At 32.0% G+C, this 15,156-nt stretch overlaps 3 protein-coding genes across 3 annotated transcripts; all 3 read left to right on the forward strand.

Moving 5' to 3' along the window:
* The first annotated feature begins 522 nt into the window (after window positions 1–522).
* LOC132625232 (GDSL esterase/lipase At1g29670-like) lies at window positions 523–4,653 on the forward strand. The gene is made up of 5 exons (XM_060340086.1): window positions 523–919; window positions 2,049–2,173; window positions 2,368–2,613; window positions 3,246–3,474; window positions 4,306–4,653. Exons 1-5 carry the CDS (start codon window positions 682–684, stop codon window positions 4,548–4,550), a joined length of 1,083 nt encoding a protein of 360 aa, XP_060196069.1. The 5' UTR covers window positions 523–681; the 3' UTR covers window positions 4,551–4,653.
* A 1,608-nt stretch (window positions 4,654–6,261) lies between these two features.
* On the forward strand, window positions 6,262–8,215 carry LOC132625233 (probable LRR receptor-like serine/threonine-protein kinase At3g47570). The gene is made up of 2 exons (XM_060340087.1): window positions 6,262–6,613; window positions 7,599–8,215. The coding sequence occupies exons 1-2, from the start codon at window positions 6,286–6,288 to the stop codon at window positions 8,072–8,074; spliced, it is 804 nt and encodes a 267-aa protein (XP_060196070.1). The 5' UTR covers window positions 6,262–6,285; the 3' UTR covers window positions 8,075–8,215.
* Window positions 8,216–10,631: 2,416 nt separating this feature from the next.
* Window positions 10,632–13,991, forward strand: LOC132625231 (probable LRR receptor-like serine/threonine-protein kinase At3g47570). The gene is made up of 3 exons (XM_060340085.1): window positions 10,632–12,603; window positions 12,969–13,333; window positions 13,783–13,991. The coding sequence occupies exons 1-2, from the start codon at window positions 10,641–10,643 to the stop codon at window positions 13,310–13,312; spliced, it is 2,307 nt and encodes a 768-aa protein (XP_060196068.1). The 5' UTR covers window positions 10,632–10,640; the 3' UTR covers window positions 13,313–13,333; window positions 13,783–13,991.
* The last annotated feature ends 1,165 nt before the right edge of the window (window positions 13,992–15,156 follow it).

Consider the following 15,156-nt stretch of genomic DNA (forward strand, 5'->3'; position numbering starts at 1 on the left):
TTAGAACTAAATAACTTCAGAAAATTAGGATACATAAGTTATAAATGTCAAATTCTGGCTCCACATTTGATTTGAAGTAAATAATTTCATCCAAATGGAAGTTAAAATATTAAAGTAATGAAATAAAAATTTTGCTTTCATATAACTATCCACTTGTGGGACTACAATGGATATATGGTGGTGGTTGTTGTTGTTAGTGTACACTTGTACTAACACAAATTATATTTCTTTAGTTAAAATATCTACTTTTATATCTTGAGTTTGGGTCCGGGCATAGCAAAGTCCTCACTATATATATATATATATATATAAAATAATTAAACCAATCTGATGTGCTCCTTTTACTTTTAACAAATTATATTTTACTCCTTGCTTCTATATATATATATATATATATATATATATATATATATATATATATATATATATATATATATATATATATATATATATATAATAATTAAACCAATCTGATGTGCTCCTTTTACTTTTAACAAATTATATTTTACTCCTTGCTTCTGTAATCTATATATATAGTTTCTCTTTCACTTTCCATAGTCACCTACAAAAATTCGTCCCTCACCATCCACTTGCTCCATCTTCAGTTCTTTCTTCTTTTCTTCTATAGATATTCCAATTGTACTATATTATATAACTTCTTCTTCTTCTCATTCTCATTAAATGGCTTGTTATGTCAAGATAGTTTTGACAATATATCTAGTCTTGAACTTGAAAACATTTGTTCAAGGTGCACCAGAAGTACCATGCTACTTCATATTTGGAGACTCATTACTTGATAATGGAAATAACAACGACCTTCACACAACGGCAAAGGCTAATTACGCACCTTATGGGATTGACTTCCCTAATGGTCCTACAGGTCGATTTACCAATGGCCGCAATACTGCAGACTTCTTAGGTAGTCTTCTCTTGTTACTAATTAAAACTTCCATTTCTATTGATTTCTTCAATGTTTCTTTACTTGATATCTAGTCTTTGAAACACAAAGTTAATTATTTCAGCCACCCTTTAACTAGAAACTAGACTATTTCCGAGGGAATTAACATAGTAATCTACTTATATGGTCTTGAACATGCATCATCACCTCATAAGTTAACTTCTGAGTCGAGTTAATTCCAGTTATTTTTTCAACATGGTATATATTATAGCCAGATCCATCCATGTTTCTAATTAGTTTTTTTTTTTATTATTAGATTTCCCACATTGTTGAATATAGACTGTTGTCTCCTTATAAAGCTAGTCTTAATTGGATCCGGTTCCTCACCATTTATCTTCTTTTCATTTTCCTCAAATTCTAGCTTAGATTAGGAACACATGACAAAAGCTATAATTAATGATTAAGATTTAATTAAGTAAAACAAGGTTCTAACCGTAGTTTAAATAATTAATAACTTGGTCCATAAATATGTTAAAAACTTGTCTCTCTCTTTCTACTTTTTCTTTTTCTATCTATTTGCTTCCTTATCAGTTTACCCGATTATTTATCCCATTTATTTCATGTCTTTGAGCCAAAACAATTTTTGCATATTCCATATACAATCTTCACTGTGAAGTCCAAATAAAAAATAATTATAGCGATGCCATGTAACTTTTTTCTGTGAAGTCCAAATAAAAAACAAACGTTAAATTGCTTCATCCATAATTTTTTCGTTGGAATCAAAGTGAAAATCCTAATAGGGATTTTGTCTTGTCGGAGTAGGAAATGAGTTAAGATATAATATTTGATGTATAATAGGAAGAGAGAGAAAATATTTTAATATATTTATGAATAAGTTATTAATTATGTAAATCATTATTAGAGTCTTGTTTTAGTAAATTAAATCTTAGTCATTAATTCTAATCAATGTCATGTGTTCCAAATCTAAGGTAGAACTTGGGAAAAATGGAGAGAAGGAACATGTAGAGGAGTCCAATCCGTCTTAATTAGGCCATCTTGACAACATAAGGTAGCTTTCAGGATTAAGTTAGACATTTTGGACTTAGTTCATTTTATTAACATCAACTTGTTTATGTTTCCATGTTTGCAGCGGAACGCTTAGGTTTTGAACACTACATTCCACCATTTGCAAGTGCAGAAGGTAGTGAGATCTTGGAAGGTGTAAATTATGCATCTGGTTCTGCTGGAATTCGCAATGACAGCGGAAGTCATCTCGTAAGTGTACTTTAGTACATAGTGCTAGTACATCCATGCATCCAATGCAAACATGTCTAATCCATTGACACAATAACAGTTCCTTTACTACACATTTTTTCTTTTGGACACGAATGGGTAATATTAAATTAGAAAATATAAGGAATTAATTACTTATAAAAGATTTTATTTGTTTTTTCCTATTTTGTTTTCAGGGTGATCGGATTTACTTGGGCAGACAATTGGAAAATCATAAAGTCACAATTTCTCGTATTGCTGATTTATTGGGGAATGCAACCTCAGCCAAAAAGCACTTGAATAAGTGCCTTTTCATTGTGGGAATAGGGAGCAATGACTACATTAACAACTACTTGATGCCTGAAATATATCCCTCAAGTGATTTGTATACACCAAGCGAATATGCAACTGCCTTGATAACTCAATATTCACAACACCTGAGGGTTAGAATTTACCTTTTTCTGTGCATCATTCTACTCGTATGTCTTGTATATTTAAGTTAATAGAAGATGAGAAAACTTGGACAAACAAATAAGAGGAAAAGGTCAAAGTTGCCTACGTACTATACGAAATGACCCAAATTTTACCCTTCGTGGTACTTTTGGTTTAATGTTATCCTATTGTTAGGAAAAAGTCTCAAATTTTCTCTTGACCCCGCCCCTAATAGAGCTCCAACCTATAAGCAATTTCATATAACAGTAAAAAGTTAGAGAGGTGAATTTAAAACTTTTCTCGGAAAATTTGGACACATGAAGTTCACCTATTTAATTTCATATTGGAGCTCTGATATGGTAAGGGAAAATATGATATGGTTTGCTAATGATACGGATCTGAATGGATCAAAAGTCTTAACGGATAACAAAATTTAGTAATTTCAGATAGTACTACGACGATAAATTTGGACATTTTCGTAACTTTAAAGATGAAAACAAATTGAACTAACATTCACTTACTTTATCACTTAGGTTAATTTGGAGTTTTTCACTTTATTATTGTCTTTTTATATTAGTAAAATTTTCTTATAAAGGTCAGATTTCTACTATAGCTAATACTACTATTTGGTTGATGTGACTAGACTTTATATGAAGATGGAGCCAGGAAAGTTGCCCTATTTGGACTAGGCCAAGTAGGTTGCATTCCAGCAGAGATGAAAAAGCACAATACACGTAGATGTGTGGGCTCAACAAGTGATGCCATTCAACTATTCAACAGCAAGCTAAAGTCTCTAGTCGGTGATCTTAATACCAATTTTCCAGACGCAAAATTCACATATATAAACATGTACAGCATTTCATCAGTCATTGGTATGTCAAACATCACATTCTTCCCCCTTATTTTTCCATTCAATCTTTTTGTTCCATTGAATCTTTGTGATATATTTATTTTATACTTTTAATGAGGATGACAAATGAGTGGTTTAAGCTTAGATTTGAGAGGATCAAAATGAGCTTAGAGCCCGTTTGGATTGGCTTATAAGTGGTCAAACCAGCTTATAAGCTAATTTTTGATTTTTTTGGTGTTTGGCAAACCAGCTTATAAGTTAAAAAAAATACTTAGAATAAGCTAAAAAAAAATAAGTTGGGGTGACTCATTTTTTTTTTTTTTTTTTGGCTTATAAGTTATTTTTTTGTCAAACCAGCTTATAAATCACTTTTTTTAAGCTAAGCCAGATAGGCTCTTAATCAATAAATAAGCCATTATCCGACCCTGCTAAAAAAGTTAGGTGGGCTGGATCAAGATGAACTAAATAATGAGTTATGGCGTATCAAGTTTTAATTTTTTGTGTGTTCTCGATATTTTTTTTAATTACCAAACAAAACTAATAATTTATTTTTCATCTTATTATAACTATATATAACATATCAAATAAAAAAGTTATTTAAGTATTTTGAAAGGTGTTTCATGGGTCAATTTGAGTCACATACTCAGCTCAAATCAGTTCAACTTTTAGATGAGCTAAGGCTGGTCAAGATGATCTTAATTCTCAATTAACAAATGGACATGTAATTATTAGCCGTCTAAAATTGATCGAATTGGATGAGTCATATTTCATGGGCTAATTTTGCAACCCTATTTTCAACCACATGAAGAACAGTTATACGGCTATTTTAGCTTGTCTTTTTTTATTATTTCAGGTGTCGTTAGTGTGTTGAATCGTCCATGTTGTAAAGTTCTGGAAACCATGCCTGAAGGGCAATGTGCTCCTGGAGAAACTCCATGTTTGCTTAGAGGGATTTATCTTTTCTATGATAATTTTCATCCCACTGAGATTGCCAATAGGATTGCCACTAACAGAGCTTATAATGCTCTTCTACCTTCCGATGCTTATCCTATGGATATCCGTCGCTTGGTCAGGACCAATAATGTGTATGATGAATAATGTGTTTCATCATTTGATTACGTGTAATTAGTACTTTTACTTGTACGTGATTTGTAAACGATTAAATTAATTATGTTATTATATGGTTCGCTTTCATAAAAATATTATTCCTTCCTTCCCTTTTAAGTGATTTTCTAAAGTTTTTAATTTATTCCAAAATAAGTGTAATTTTTAAGAACCAAGAAGGTAAATTTTAATATAAAAATTTATTCCAAAATAAGTAAGAGTTTGCGTGATGATTAGTAGCCACAAAACGTGATACCTTCAGTGGTGACCGCTTGTAGCGCCTAGTAAGATTTCTATGGCGACTCAAAATATTGTCGCCAAAAGTGATTGTTTTAGACTTTTAGTGGTGACTACTCTTAGGTTGCGAATGTATACAACAAAGATGCTGATTATAATGGCCAGAAAGAATATAGTTTTAAGTTTTAACAAGGAGGATCTGCGACAACTGCCATAGAAATGCAAGATGACAAACTCGTGAATGATAACAAAATTTACGCTGAGAAGCTAAAGCAAGAGTGACAAAATCTGACCATGTAATTGTGAAGAATTTACTAGACACCAGCAATTAGAATTTATAATTTTATAGCATAGCGAGTAGAGACTCTTTTTAACTTTTTGATTAAATCGATGCAGCAAGGACTCAAGACAATATATAAATTGGGATCTGTTGAATCGGAAACTGTCGCTCTAACAAGTAACAATAGGGCTGGTTATTCGCTATTTAATTGAAAGATAACAAAATTGCACATAAAAAATAAAACCAGCTCATATTAAACGATTGATTAAAGATCAAGGGAGCTTTTTTCCCATTCAAAATCTGAAGGGAGGGAGGCATTACTTCTCAAATCCAAAAGTTTAAGGGGTTAAGTGGTATTTACCTAAAAAAGGTTTAAACGAGTTGCCAATCTTTTAATGGGTTGTAAGAGGGTTATGCAGGGGGGTTTACTATCCTATCGAAGCTGAAAAAAGTTCTAAATTATTATAGCATATATATATCCTTTTAATCCCAGATTTAATTAAGCTGAAAAAAGTTCTAAATTACAGCATATGTCCTTTTAATCTCAGATTTAATTGATGACTATTGAATGACTCGTTTGGTCGTCCTGTACATCCAAGCCAGCCTGGCCAAAATAGTTGCAGGAGTAACTATAGTTCTTGCCAAAACAAACATCAATCTTGTACTAGTTCAATTTTGAAATGTTGAGATCCAGCTAATTTTATATGAGTTTTTTGATATTGTATTATTTAGTTTTCATTACATAAAAAATTAACTTATTTTGTTTAGTCATATCTTTTTTATTATTGGAAGTGACAAGAGCGATTTTGTAAGAGAAAACTCGAGTTAGAGTGATTTTATTTGATATAAACTAATCAAAATGATTTTATTAAATAATTTCACGTAGTTGAGTAACCATTTAACAAAATTTACTTAGAGGATTGTGTGGGTGTTTACTGTAAAGGGCTAGCACACCCACACGTTTTATATGACTCCATGGAATCTAACCGCGTTGATTGGGGCAAACTTTCAGAAGACTTTTAAGTCAAGTCCCTTGCCTGTGCAAAATTTACAACCCCTCATCTACCACACTGCTTTGGCCCCAGTAGCTCTCTTTCCTTGATAATAAGGTATTCATTGCTTAACAACCTTTTATCCCTATTTATAGTGAATACTTTATTCCTTATTTAATCTACACAAATTCTAATACTACTATACCAGTCAATTGTACACATGGAGAGAGCATATTCTTTCTTTCTTTCTACAGTAGTCTTGCAACTCTACTTCTTAGAGACATGCATTAGCAAAAACATAACCACAGATCAATCAGCTCTTCTTGTCTTCAAAGACGGCTTTACTCTAAACTCTTCTCATCCCTTAACCCGAAATTGGTCTTCTCAAGCTTCAGCTTGCCATTGGATTGGAGTCACTTGCGGCTCTCGCCACCGTAGGGTGAGAGCACTAAATATTTCGGACATGGGCATTCTTGGAACCATTCCACCACACTTGGGAAACCTCTCATTTCTTGTTTCTCTCGATGTGAGCAAAAATCATCTATATGGTGAGATTCTCAAAGATATTGGCAACCTTCAGATGGTGTAAATCAAACACTTACACCATCTGTAATATCGAAATTTTAGTCAAAACTTTCTATAACAGTATTGTTGGTCCGAAATTTTTCAGTTGTTATAGAGAATGACTGTTATATACCTATAACAGCATTGACATTTAAATAATACTTCGTTGTAATAGGCAAAAAAGATGCATCAAATCTAATTTTCATTTTTAATTGTCAAATCCTAAGTTTATTCACACTTTGTATAACGAAGGAAAATCGATTAATGATGAAAATATATATATATATATATATTCATATGATTTTTTTTAGTCATAAATAGTTTATTAAATGATTAAATATTTGGTCATAATCTCTACACTTATTATTGGTAATCAAAGATATTCTATTTTTATAAAGATGATTAATTATATTACCAAAAGAATAAGATAACTGTTATATGGGGAGTAACTTTAGAAAGAGCGTATTATTATAAAGTTGGATGTTATTATAGGTGAAATGTTGTTATAGAGAAGTAAAATATAACAAAAAAACCGGTTCCAAAAGAACTTGACTGTTATAGAGGGATGGTGTTATATGCAGGTGCGTTATAGAGAGGTTTGACTATATATTAAAATATAAGTATTAAAAGACAAATTAATATAATTAATTAATTCTTTCTAAGCATATATTTTTATAAAATTTAAGAAAGAAGTTAAATACTGTTGTTGAAAAATTATAGTCACGCCTTTGATTCAAAGAGAGAACAAAAGATACATATTTCAATAAATCTATTTTCTTTTATAATCAAAGGCTAAACAAAGATCTTCAACAAACATATATATTCTCTTTTTTAAATTTAATAAAAATTAAACACATAAAAATTGTGTGTATTCGAAAATGAATCATATTACAAACCGTTTAACTTAATTAACCGTAAAATTAAAAATATAACATTAATTTGGATCTTTTTCTCTCTATGATGTGGCAGGTGTTATACCCAGAGAGATGGGGAATCTTCACAAATTGGAGAAACTAATTATGTATTCTAATAAGTTAAGCGGTTACATACAAGAAGAGCTCTTCAATATCTCTACGCTAAGAGAGATGGATCTTTCTTCGAATAACCTTTCAGGTAGTCTTCCATCTGCTCCAGACTACTGGCGAACAAATGTACAGTTGTTGAATCTTCGTGCAAACAACATAGGTGGAGTCATACCCAGCTCAATTTCCAATTCCTCAAATCTAAAGGAATTATATCTTCATGAAAACAAATTGAGTGGCCAAATTCCGAACTCGTTGGGGGACTTGAGACAGCTTGAGCATTTGTATTTGTTGTACAATAATTTAACAGGTAATTCTCAAGCAAAATGTTTTTGTTTGATAATCCAGGCTAGTCTTGCATCATCTATGGAAGTTCTTGATTATCGATTGCACTATTATCTATATATATTGATGCAGCGCTGATACATTTGAGCAATCAAATAAACTTATTAAGTCCATATATACTCTTTCTTAGCGGTTGCATAGAAGTTAGAGTAAAATTAAAGGTTAACTACACTAATACCCAGGTAATATGATTCAATTTCGTATATATTTAAAATTAAACACTTACACCACCTGTACTATCGAAATTTTACTCCCTATGATATATATTTGTAACTAAGTATATAATAATATAAGTATTAAAAGACAAACTAAAATTACAAATTAATTATTTTTAAGTTTTATATTTAAATAAATTTTAAGAACGAAGTTAAATATTCTTGTTGAAAAATTGTACTCACGCCTTTGATTGAAGAACAGAACAAAAGATACATATTTCAATAAATTAGTTATGGGACACGTGCGTTACACTTGTAACCCATAAATTGACATTAGAAAATTTGTTATTTAAAGACAATTATTTTTTCATTACATATATATTTTATGAAATAAATTGAGTTATAAAATATAATTAAATCCAAATAATCATGTCGAATTAATTTGATATATTGCATTACAAACTTCATCAATACTTTAAAAATACAATAGAAATATAAAAAATATTAACATGACATGAAGAAAAAAAATATTATAAATGTATATTGTTTTTCTTGCGTCACAAAAAATTCTGATAGGAAAACAGAACCACAAGAAAGTATACCAAATGTTGCTATCAAAGAGTAATGCTTTTTAAAGCTATCTATTTTAGCTAAATAACAAAGTGCAAGAATAAAAGATACATCATTATTACGGAGGGGCCGATGAAAATAGAGAAAACAGAGGTTAAATTTTTTGTGTGATAAGACCTCACCCTCCTGTGTCTTCCTACATCTCACTCCGTCTGTCATTTACATTAAAAGCAATCTTATATTCTTCACACTAATTAAGCTAGAATGAACGCACACCGATTGTCAATATAAAATTTGTTCAAGATTCTTTGCTCCACCAACAATGTCATCCTCTCATATCCATGCTTCTATGGTCTTGGTATAGGCGTATAGCATAGCCACCAACTATATGTGCATAGTTCAATGTCTAAAAATATTCAAAAGTAACATCAAGAGTTCATACTTAAGCAACACCTCTTGGATAGTGATGACGGAGAAGTTTCATTTTGCTTGGCCTTTTATAACAGTAAGAATAATGTGCTTTATTAGATAAATCTGGTTTGTATTAAATTAGTCAAATGAATATAGTCTCAATTAACTTATTTAATGCAACTTTTCAATTCTCTTAATTTATACGAAAAGAAAATTGGTTAGTATGAGTTTGGTTCATGTACTGCTTTGAATGAATAATTTATTAAATTGTTAAAAGCAACCCTTCAAATTCAACACTAGAAGATGAAAAGAATGCATGAGAATTTAAAAGATTCATCTGAAAATGTTACTGCAATAAATTTCTTACAATTAAAGGGTAATATAATGAAGTTTATAAATATTTCAGGATAAACTTTCTACTAATATATAAAATTAGTATACTAATGACTTCCTAGTTTTTGCAAGAGGTGAATAGATTAGTCTCACAAAAAAAATCATATGTTCATCGGAAGCACTTAAAATATTTCAAGTCTATTTATAAAGGATCATGTTTGATCAAAATTAAATTGAGAATCTAATGGGTTTTTACAACAGATTAATTAATTTCATAATTCATTGTTAATTGTGTATATGTTTGGTTTCCCTTGGACTGAAGGGATGATTACGTTTAATTTGAATAATAAATGCTGTAATCACTACCATTTGTAAGGTCTCTAAATATGATATAAAGCCTACCATCGTCATCCATTTCTCAAGAAATAAATTGCTTTAAGCTTAGATTATTTTTGGGAAAACCAAAAGCCTCCCTAAAGCTGATCCTCTTAATGTACCACATTTGTTGTTTTTTAAAATATTTATCATGATTATAATTATATTTGTGTTTGTTTGAAGGAGAAAAATATCATTCAACTTTACAATGGCATTTTAACGTGAGAAGTGAATGGGGAGCATTAAAATAGAACTGCTCAACTTCTTTTTCACTCACACTTAAATATTATTATTTAATTAAGAATTACCTTGCACACGTTTAGATAAGTGAATGTGGAGCATTAAAATAAGATTTATGAGCTTCTTATTCACTCATCCTTTTTAATTAGGATTTCATTCATTACAGAAAATAACTTAATGCTTCTGAACATGATTGAGCCTTCATGTAATGATAATATTACTATTTAATATTTATTATATTAGATGTTTTATGTTTTATTACATTTTAATTTACAGCAGGGCCAAACGGTAATCCAACTTTGATGGTAGGAGCTTCTCACTTTTAGTATAATATGATATGATGTCTATTTTCTTTTATAATCAAAGGCTGAACAAAGATTTTCAACAAACATATATATTCTCTTCTTTAAAATTTAATAAAATTAAACACATAAAAAATTATGTGTATTTGAAACTGAATCATATTACAGACCTTTTAATGTAATTAACCGTAAAATTAAAAATATATCATTAATTTGATTCTTTTTATTCTCTATGTGGCAGGTGTTATACCTAGAGAAATGGGGAATCTTTACAAATTGGAGATACTATCTATGAGCAATAATAAATTAAGTGGTTCCATACCGAAAGAGCTCTTCAATATCTCTACGCTAAGAGTGATGGCACTTCCTTTAAATAACCTTTCAGGTAGTCTTCCATCTGTTCCAGGCTACTGGCCAACAAACCTAGAGCACTTGTATCTTGGTGGAAACAACATTGGTGGAGTTATACCCAGCTCAATCTCCAATTCCTCAAATCTAAAGAAATTAGATCTCTCTGGTAACAATTTGAGTGGCAAAATTCCTAACTCGTTGGGGGATTTGAGACAGCTTGAATATCTGCTATTGTCCAATAATAGCTTATGGTCTCCGCATCTGAGTATCTTAACTTCATTGGTGAACTGCAGATCTTTAACACTTATATGGTTAGGGTATAATCATCTGAATGGTGTTCTTCCAGATTCCATTGCTAATCTCTCCACTTCTCTTGAACAGTTTGGCTTATATGGTGGTGAAATTAGGGGCCAGATACCGTTAGGAATTGGGAATTTAAGTAAATTAATCACTTTGTCCCTAGACGGCAATGAATTGACGGGATCAGTGCCAAGAACATTATGTAATTTACATAATCTTCAAATTTTAGGGCTTGGTCATAATAGGTTAAGTGGACCCTTGCCGGAGTGCCTTTGCAAATTGCCGGAGTTGGGCTATGTTAATTTGTCATCTAATCAAATTTCGGGTCAGATACCGTACTGCATTGGCAGTGTTACCTCTTTGAGAACTGTTTATCTAAATTCAAATAGGCTCACTAACATACCCATGAGTCTGTGGAGCCTCAAAGATCTTTTGGAGCTTAACTTGTCAAATAATTCTTTGGTTGGTTCACTGCCTTCTGATTTCGGTAACTTGAATCACATAGCATTCATAGATCTGTCAAGGAATCACCTTTCAGGAAGTATTCCCTCCACAGTTGGGGACTTGCAGTATCTATCTTATCTTTCTTTGGCTTATAATGAGTTGCAAGGATCTATTCCGGAGTCACTCGGCAAAATGATAAGTTTGGAATCAGCGAATCTATCCAATAACATTCTTTCAGGTACGATTCCAAAATCATTAGAGGCACTTCGATATCTGAAGCATTTCAATGTATCATTCAATAGATTAGAAGGTGAAATCCCAAGTAAAGGACCTTTTCTTAATTTCACCTCTCAATCTTTTATGGGAAATGAAGAGTTATGCGGCGATTTGCTTTTGCGGCCTTGTATGACTAGGTCTTTTCATCAGTCAAGGAGAAGCAAATTGCTACTGATTATACTTGTCCCATTGGTTGCTTCACTGATGGCACTTGCCTCAATCGTTGTGTTTATGTTAAGGAGACGTGGGAATAGAAACGTTCCAACTCAAGCCGAATCCTTACCTGCAAGAACAACACTAGCAAGGATTTCATACATTGAAGTTGAAAGGGCAACTCAAGGGTTCGACCAATGCAACTTGCTAGGCTGTGGAGGTTATGGCTCTGTTTACAAGGGCATCTTTGTAAATGGGATGGTTAGGGCAATCAAAGTGTTTAATTTACAGATTGAAGGTGCATTCAAGAGTTTTGATTCTGAATGCGAAGTTCTACGCAACCTTCGCCATAGGAATCTTACCAAAGTTATCACCAGCTGTACTAACTTGGATTTTAAAGCTTTACTTCTAGAGTACATGCCCAATGGAAGCCTGGAGCAGTGGTTACATTCTGATGGTTACTTCTTGAATATGATCCAAAGATTAGACATAATGATCGATGTTGCATCTGCTTTGGAATATCTCCATCATGGTTATGTAACAGTTGTTGTACATAGTGACTTAAAGCCTAGCAATGTCTTGCTAGATGAAAGACTGGTTGGACATGTGAGTGACTTTGGCCTGGTGAAGTTATTAGGAGAAGGGGAATCTATTGCTCATACTAAAACACTTGCAACGATGGGCTACATCGCACCAGGTAACTTTCTTTTTGGTCTCTCATTATCGAATATAAAGTGTTATTGTACATTAACTAGTACTTATGCGAGTTTTGATGTAATATATCACAGATTTTGCATGAAAATGATGGTACTGAAAACATCGAAATATAACTGTCAAACTCTATATTTATGCATACGACCATAAAGAAAAAGAAACTTGCAGTAATATCGTTTCAGTTAATTTCCTTACTCTTGTTTCATTCCTGTTGTACCTTCATTTATTTTATTTTTATCTATTCAAGGTAGATTCAACTGTTTTTATATCTTCCAAATATATACCTATCATTTTCGTTTATTTATTTGGCACATTAAGAAACTAATTACTCTAGTAACATTGGATCAGAGTATGGAACAGTAGGATTAGTTTCTAGAAGATGTGATGTGTATAGCTATGGGATAATGGTCATGGAGACTTTCACAAGAAAAAGGCCATGTGATGAAATGTTTAAAGAAAATTTGAGCATGAGGAGTTGGGTCTATAATTCACTACGTGCAGCACCAGAGGAGATTATTGATGTCACATTAATGGAACCAGAAGAGATTGATTTCCAGAAAAAGTTGCTTTGTGTGTCCTCTATTTTGGAGTTGGCATTGCATTGTACAACTGAAACTCCCAATGAAAGATTGAACATGAAAGAAGTCCTGGCAAATATCAAGAAGATCAAACTGGAATTCCTTCGCAAATGATGTAGCAAGGTTCATTTGAAGGTAAATATCCAACTTTCTCAAATATTCAAGGAATTTTTTCCTTATTCAAGAATAGAAAGGAATATTGTCTTGTCTGTACCATATATAAACGTTGAACTGGGTAATTGTTTTCATACAAATATAAATCACTGTAGTAAAAAGAGAAGAAAAGAAGAAGAAGAAGAGAGAAATGGATTGAAGAACAACTTCTTTAAGAGTCTAGTTTAAGGAGGAAAATAAAAAAAAAACAAAGACCAGTGAAATTAAAAAAGAAACTTTAAGTTCAAAAAATTCTAGAGTTCAATATAACAAGGGAAAAATATGAAAAGAAATTGAGGTCTAATGCAAATGGTGTAGGGAAATAGGTATCTTGATAGATTGTAAATGATAGACTCAAGTCTTTTCCTATTTCTCAATTGGTCTTCTGCTCAAGGACAACTCAAGTTTGATCCCATTTAATATTTTTACAGGTAGTGCCGCCTCTTCCTCCTGGTGTTAGCAAATTTGGATGATCCCAATTGAGATGACAACCACCATTTGGTCCGAGATTTGAACTTTTCTTGTTTCTTGTGCTTTTCTCTTGTGTACTATTTCAAGTTTGAGTGCGTGTGTGTGTCAAATAACTTTTACATATAAGATGTGTACTAATAAAGTTGGTATAGAAGGATGCCTTGTGTAATATTAACGATCGTCATGAACAGATTTGGAGAAAGCCCATATCAAATCCCCATTTCTGTTTCTAGCAGCTCCCCCCATCCCAGCTGTGTGATCACCACTATTACGACTACCTCCAATGTTGAGCTTAATCCTGTTTTCAGCTTGTTTCAACCATTTACTAGGGTTAAGCTTAACTGTGGTCTATATTCATCAATAAATTGACATAGCTGGTGCCAAGAATTCTGAGTTGTTATGGAAATTGTTTCTAGTAAAATAAACCTTGAGATGAAATAGAACCTCACTGCATATTGTAGTGACAATTGTTCTTTTGTTACCATATCTGAGTGCACACCTAGCCTTCCAAAGTTTCCAATAGATTAAAGCAGGTATAGCTTGAGTAGCAGTCCTTATAGCACCTGGAGACAATTAAAAGACCAAAGTTAGTTAATATATCATTTAAAAGACAATTTAAAGCATTGCTTCAAGAGTTCATGCCCAATGGAAGCCTGGAGCAATGGTTACATTCTGATGATGACTTCTTGAATATGATCCAAGATTAGACATAATGATGGATGTTGCATCTGCCTTGGAATATCTCCATCATGGTTATGCAAAAATTATTGTACATTGTGACTTGAAGCCTAGCAATGTCTTGCTAGATCAAAGGCTGGTTGGACATGTGAGTGACTTTGGTCTGTCCAAGTTATTCGGGGAAAGGGAATCTATTACTCATACTAAAACACTTGCTACTATGGGCTACATTGCACCAGACTTCACTTTTATAACATTTTACTCCCTCCAATCCATTTTACTTGTCATGGGTACTAAAAATAATTAGTCCAAATACTTGTCATTTCAAAATATTAAGATCGAATTAATTAATTTTTTTTTCCTTTAATAAATGTGGAGAGAGATTAATGTGGTGAAAGGAAGAGTAGTATTAAAGTGAGATCAAATAATAAATAAGAGTAATTTAGTCAAATAATCATTTTAGTCAATGTTTTCTTTTGGGGCATGCAGAAGACAAACATCACAAGTAAAATGGATCGGAGGGAGTGTTGTACATCAAGTATATAATGTAATTTCTTTACTGGATCTATTGTAATATATAAAAGATTTTGCATGAAGAATGAGGAAACAAAAATTCGAAATATGACATATCAAACTTAATGGAAGCTAAAAAATGA

This window comes from Lycium barbarum, chromosome 12 (genome assembly GCF_019175385.1).
Source record: "Lycium barbarum isolate Lr01 chromosome 12, ASM1917538v2, whole genome shotgun sequence".
NCBI lineage: Eukaryota > Viridiplantae > Streptophyta > Magnoliopsida > Solanales > Solanaceae > Lycium > Lycium barbarum.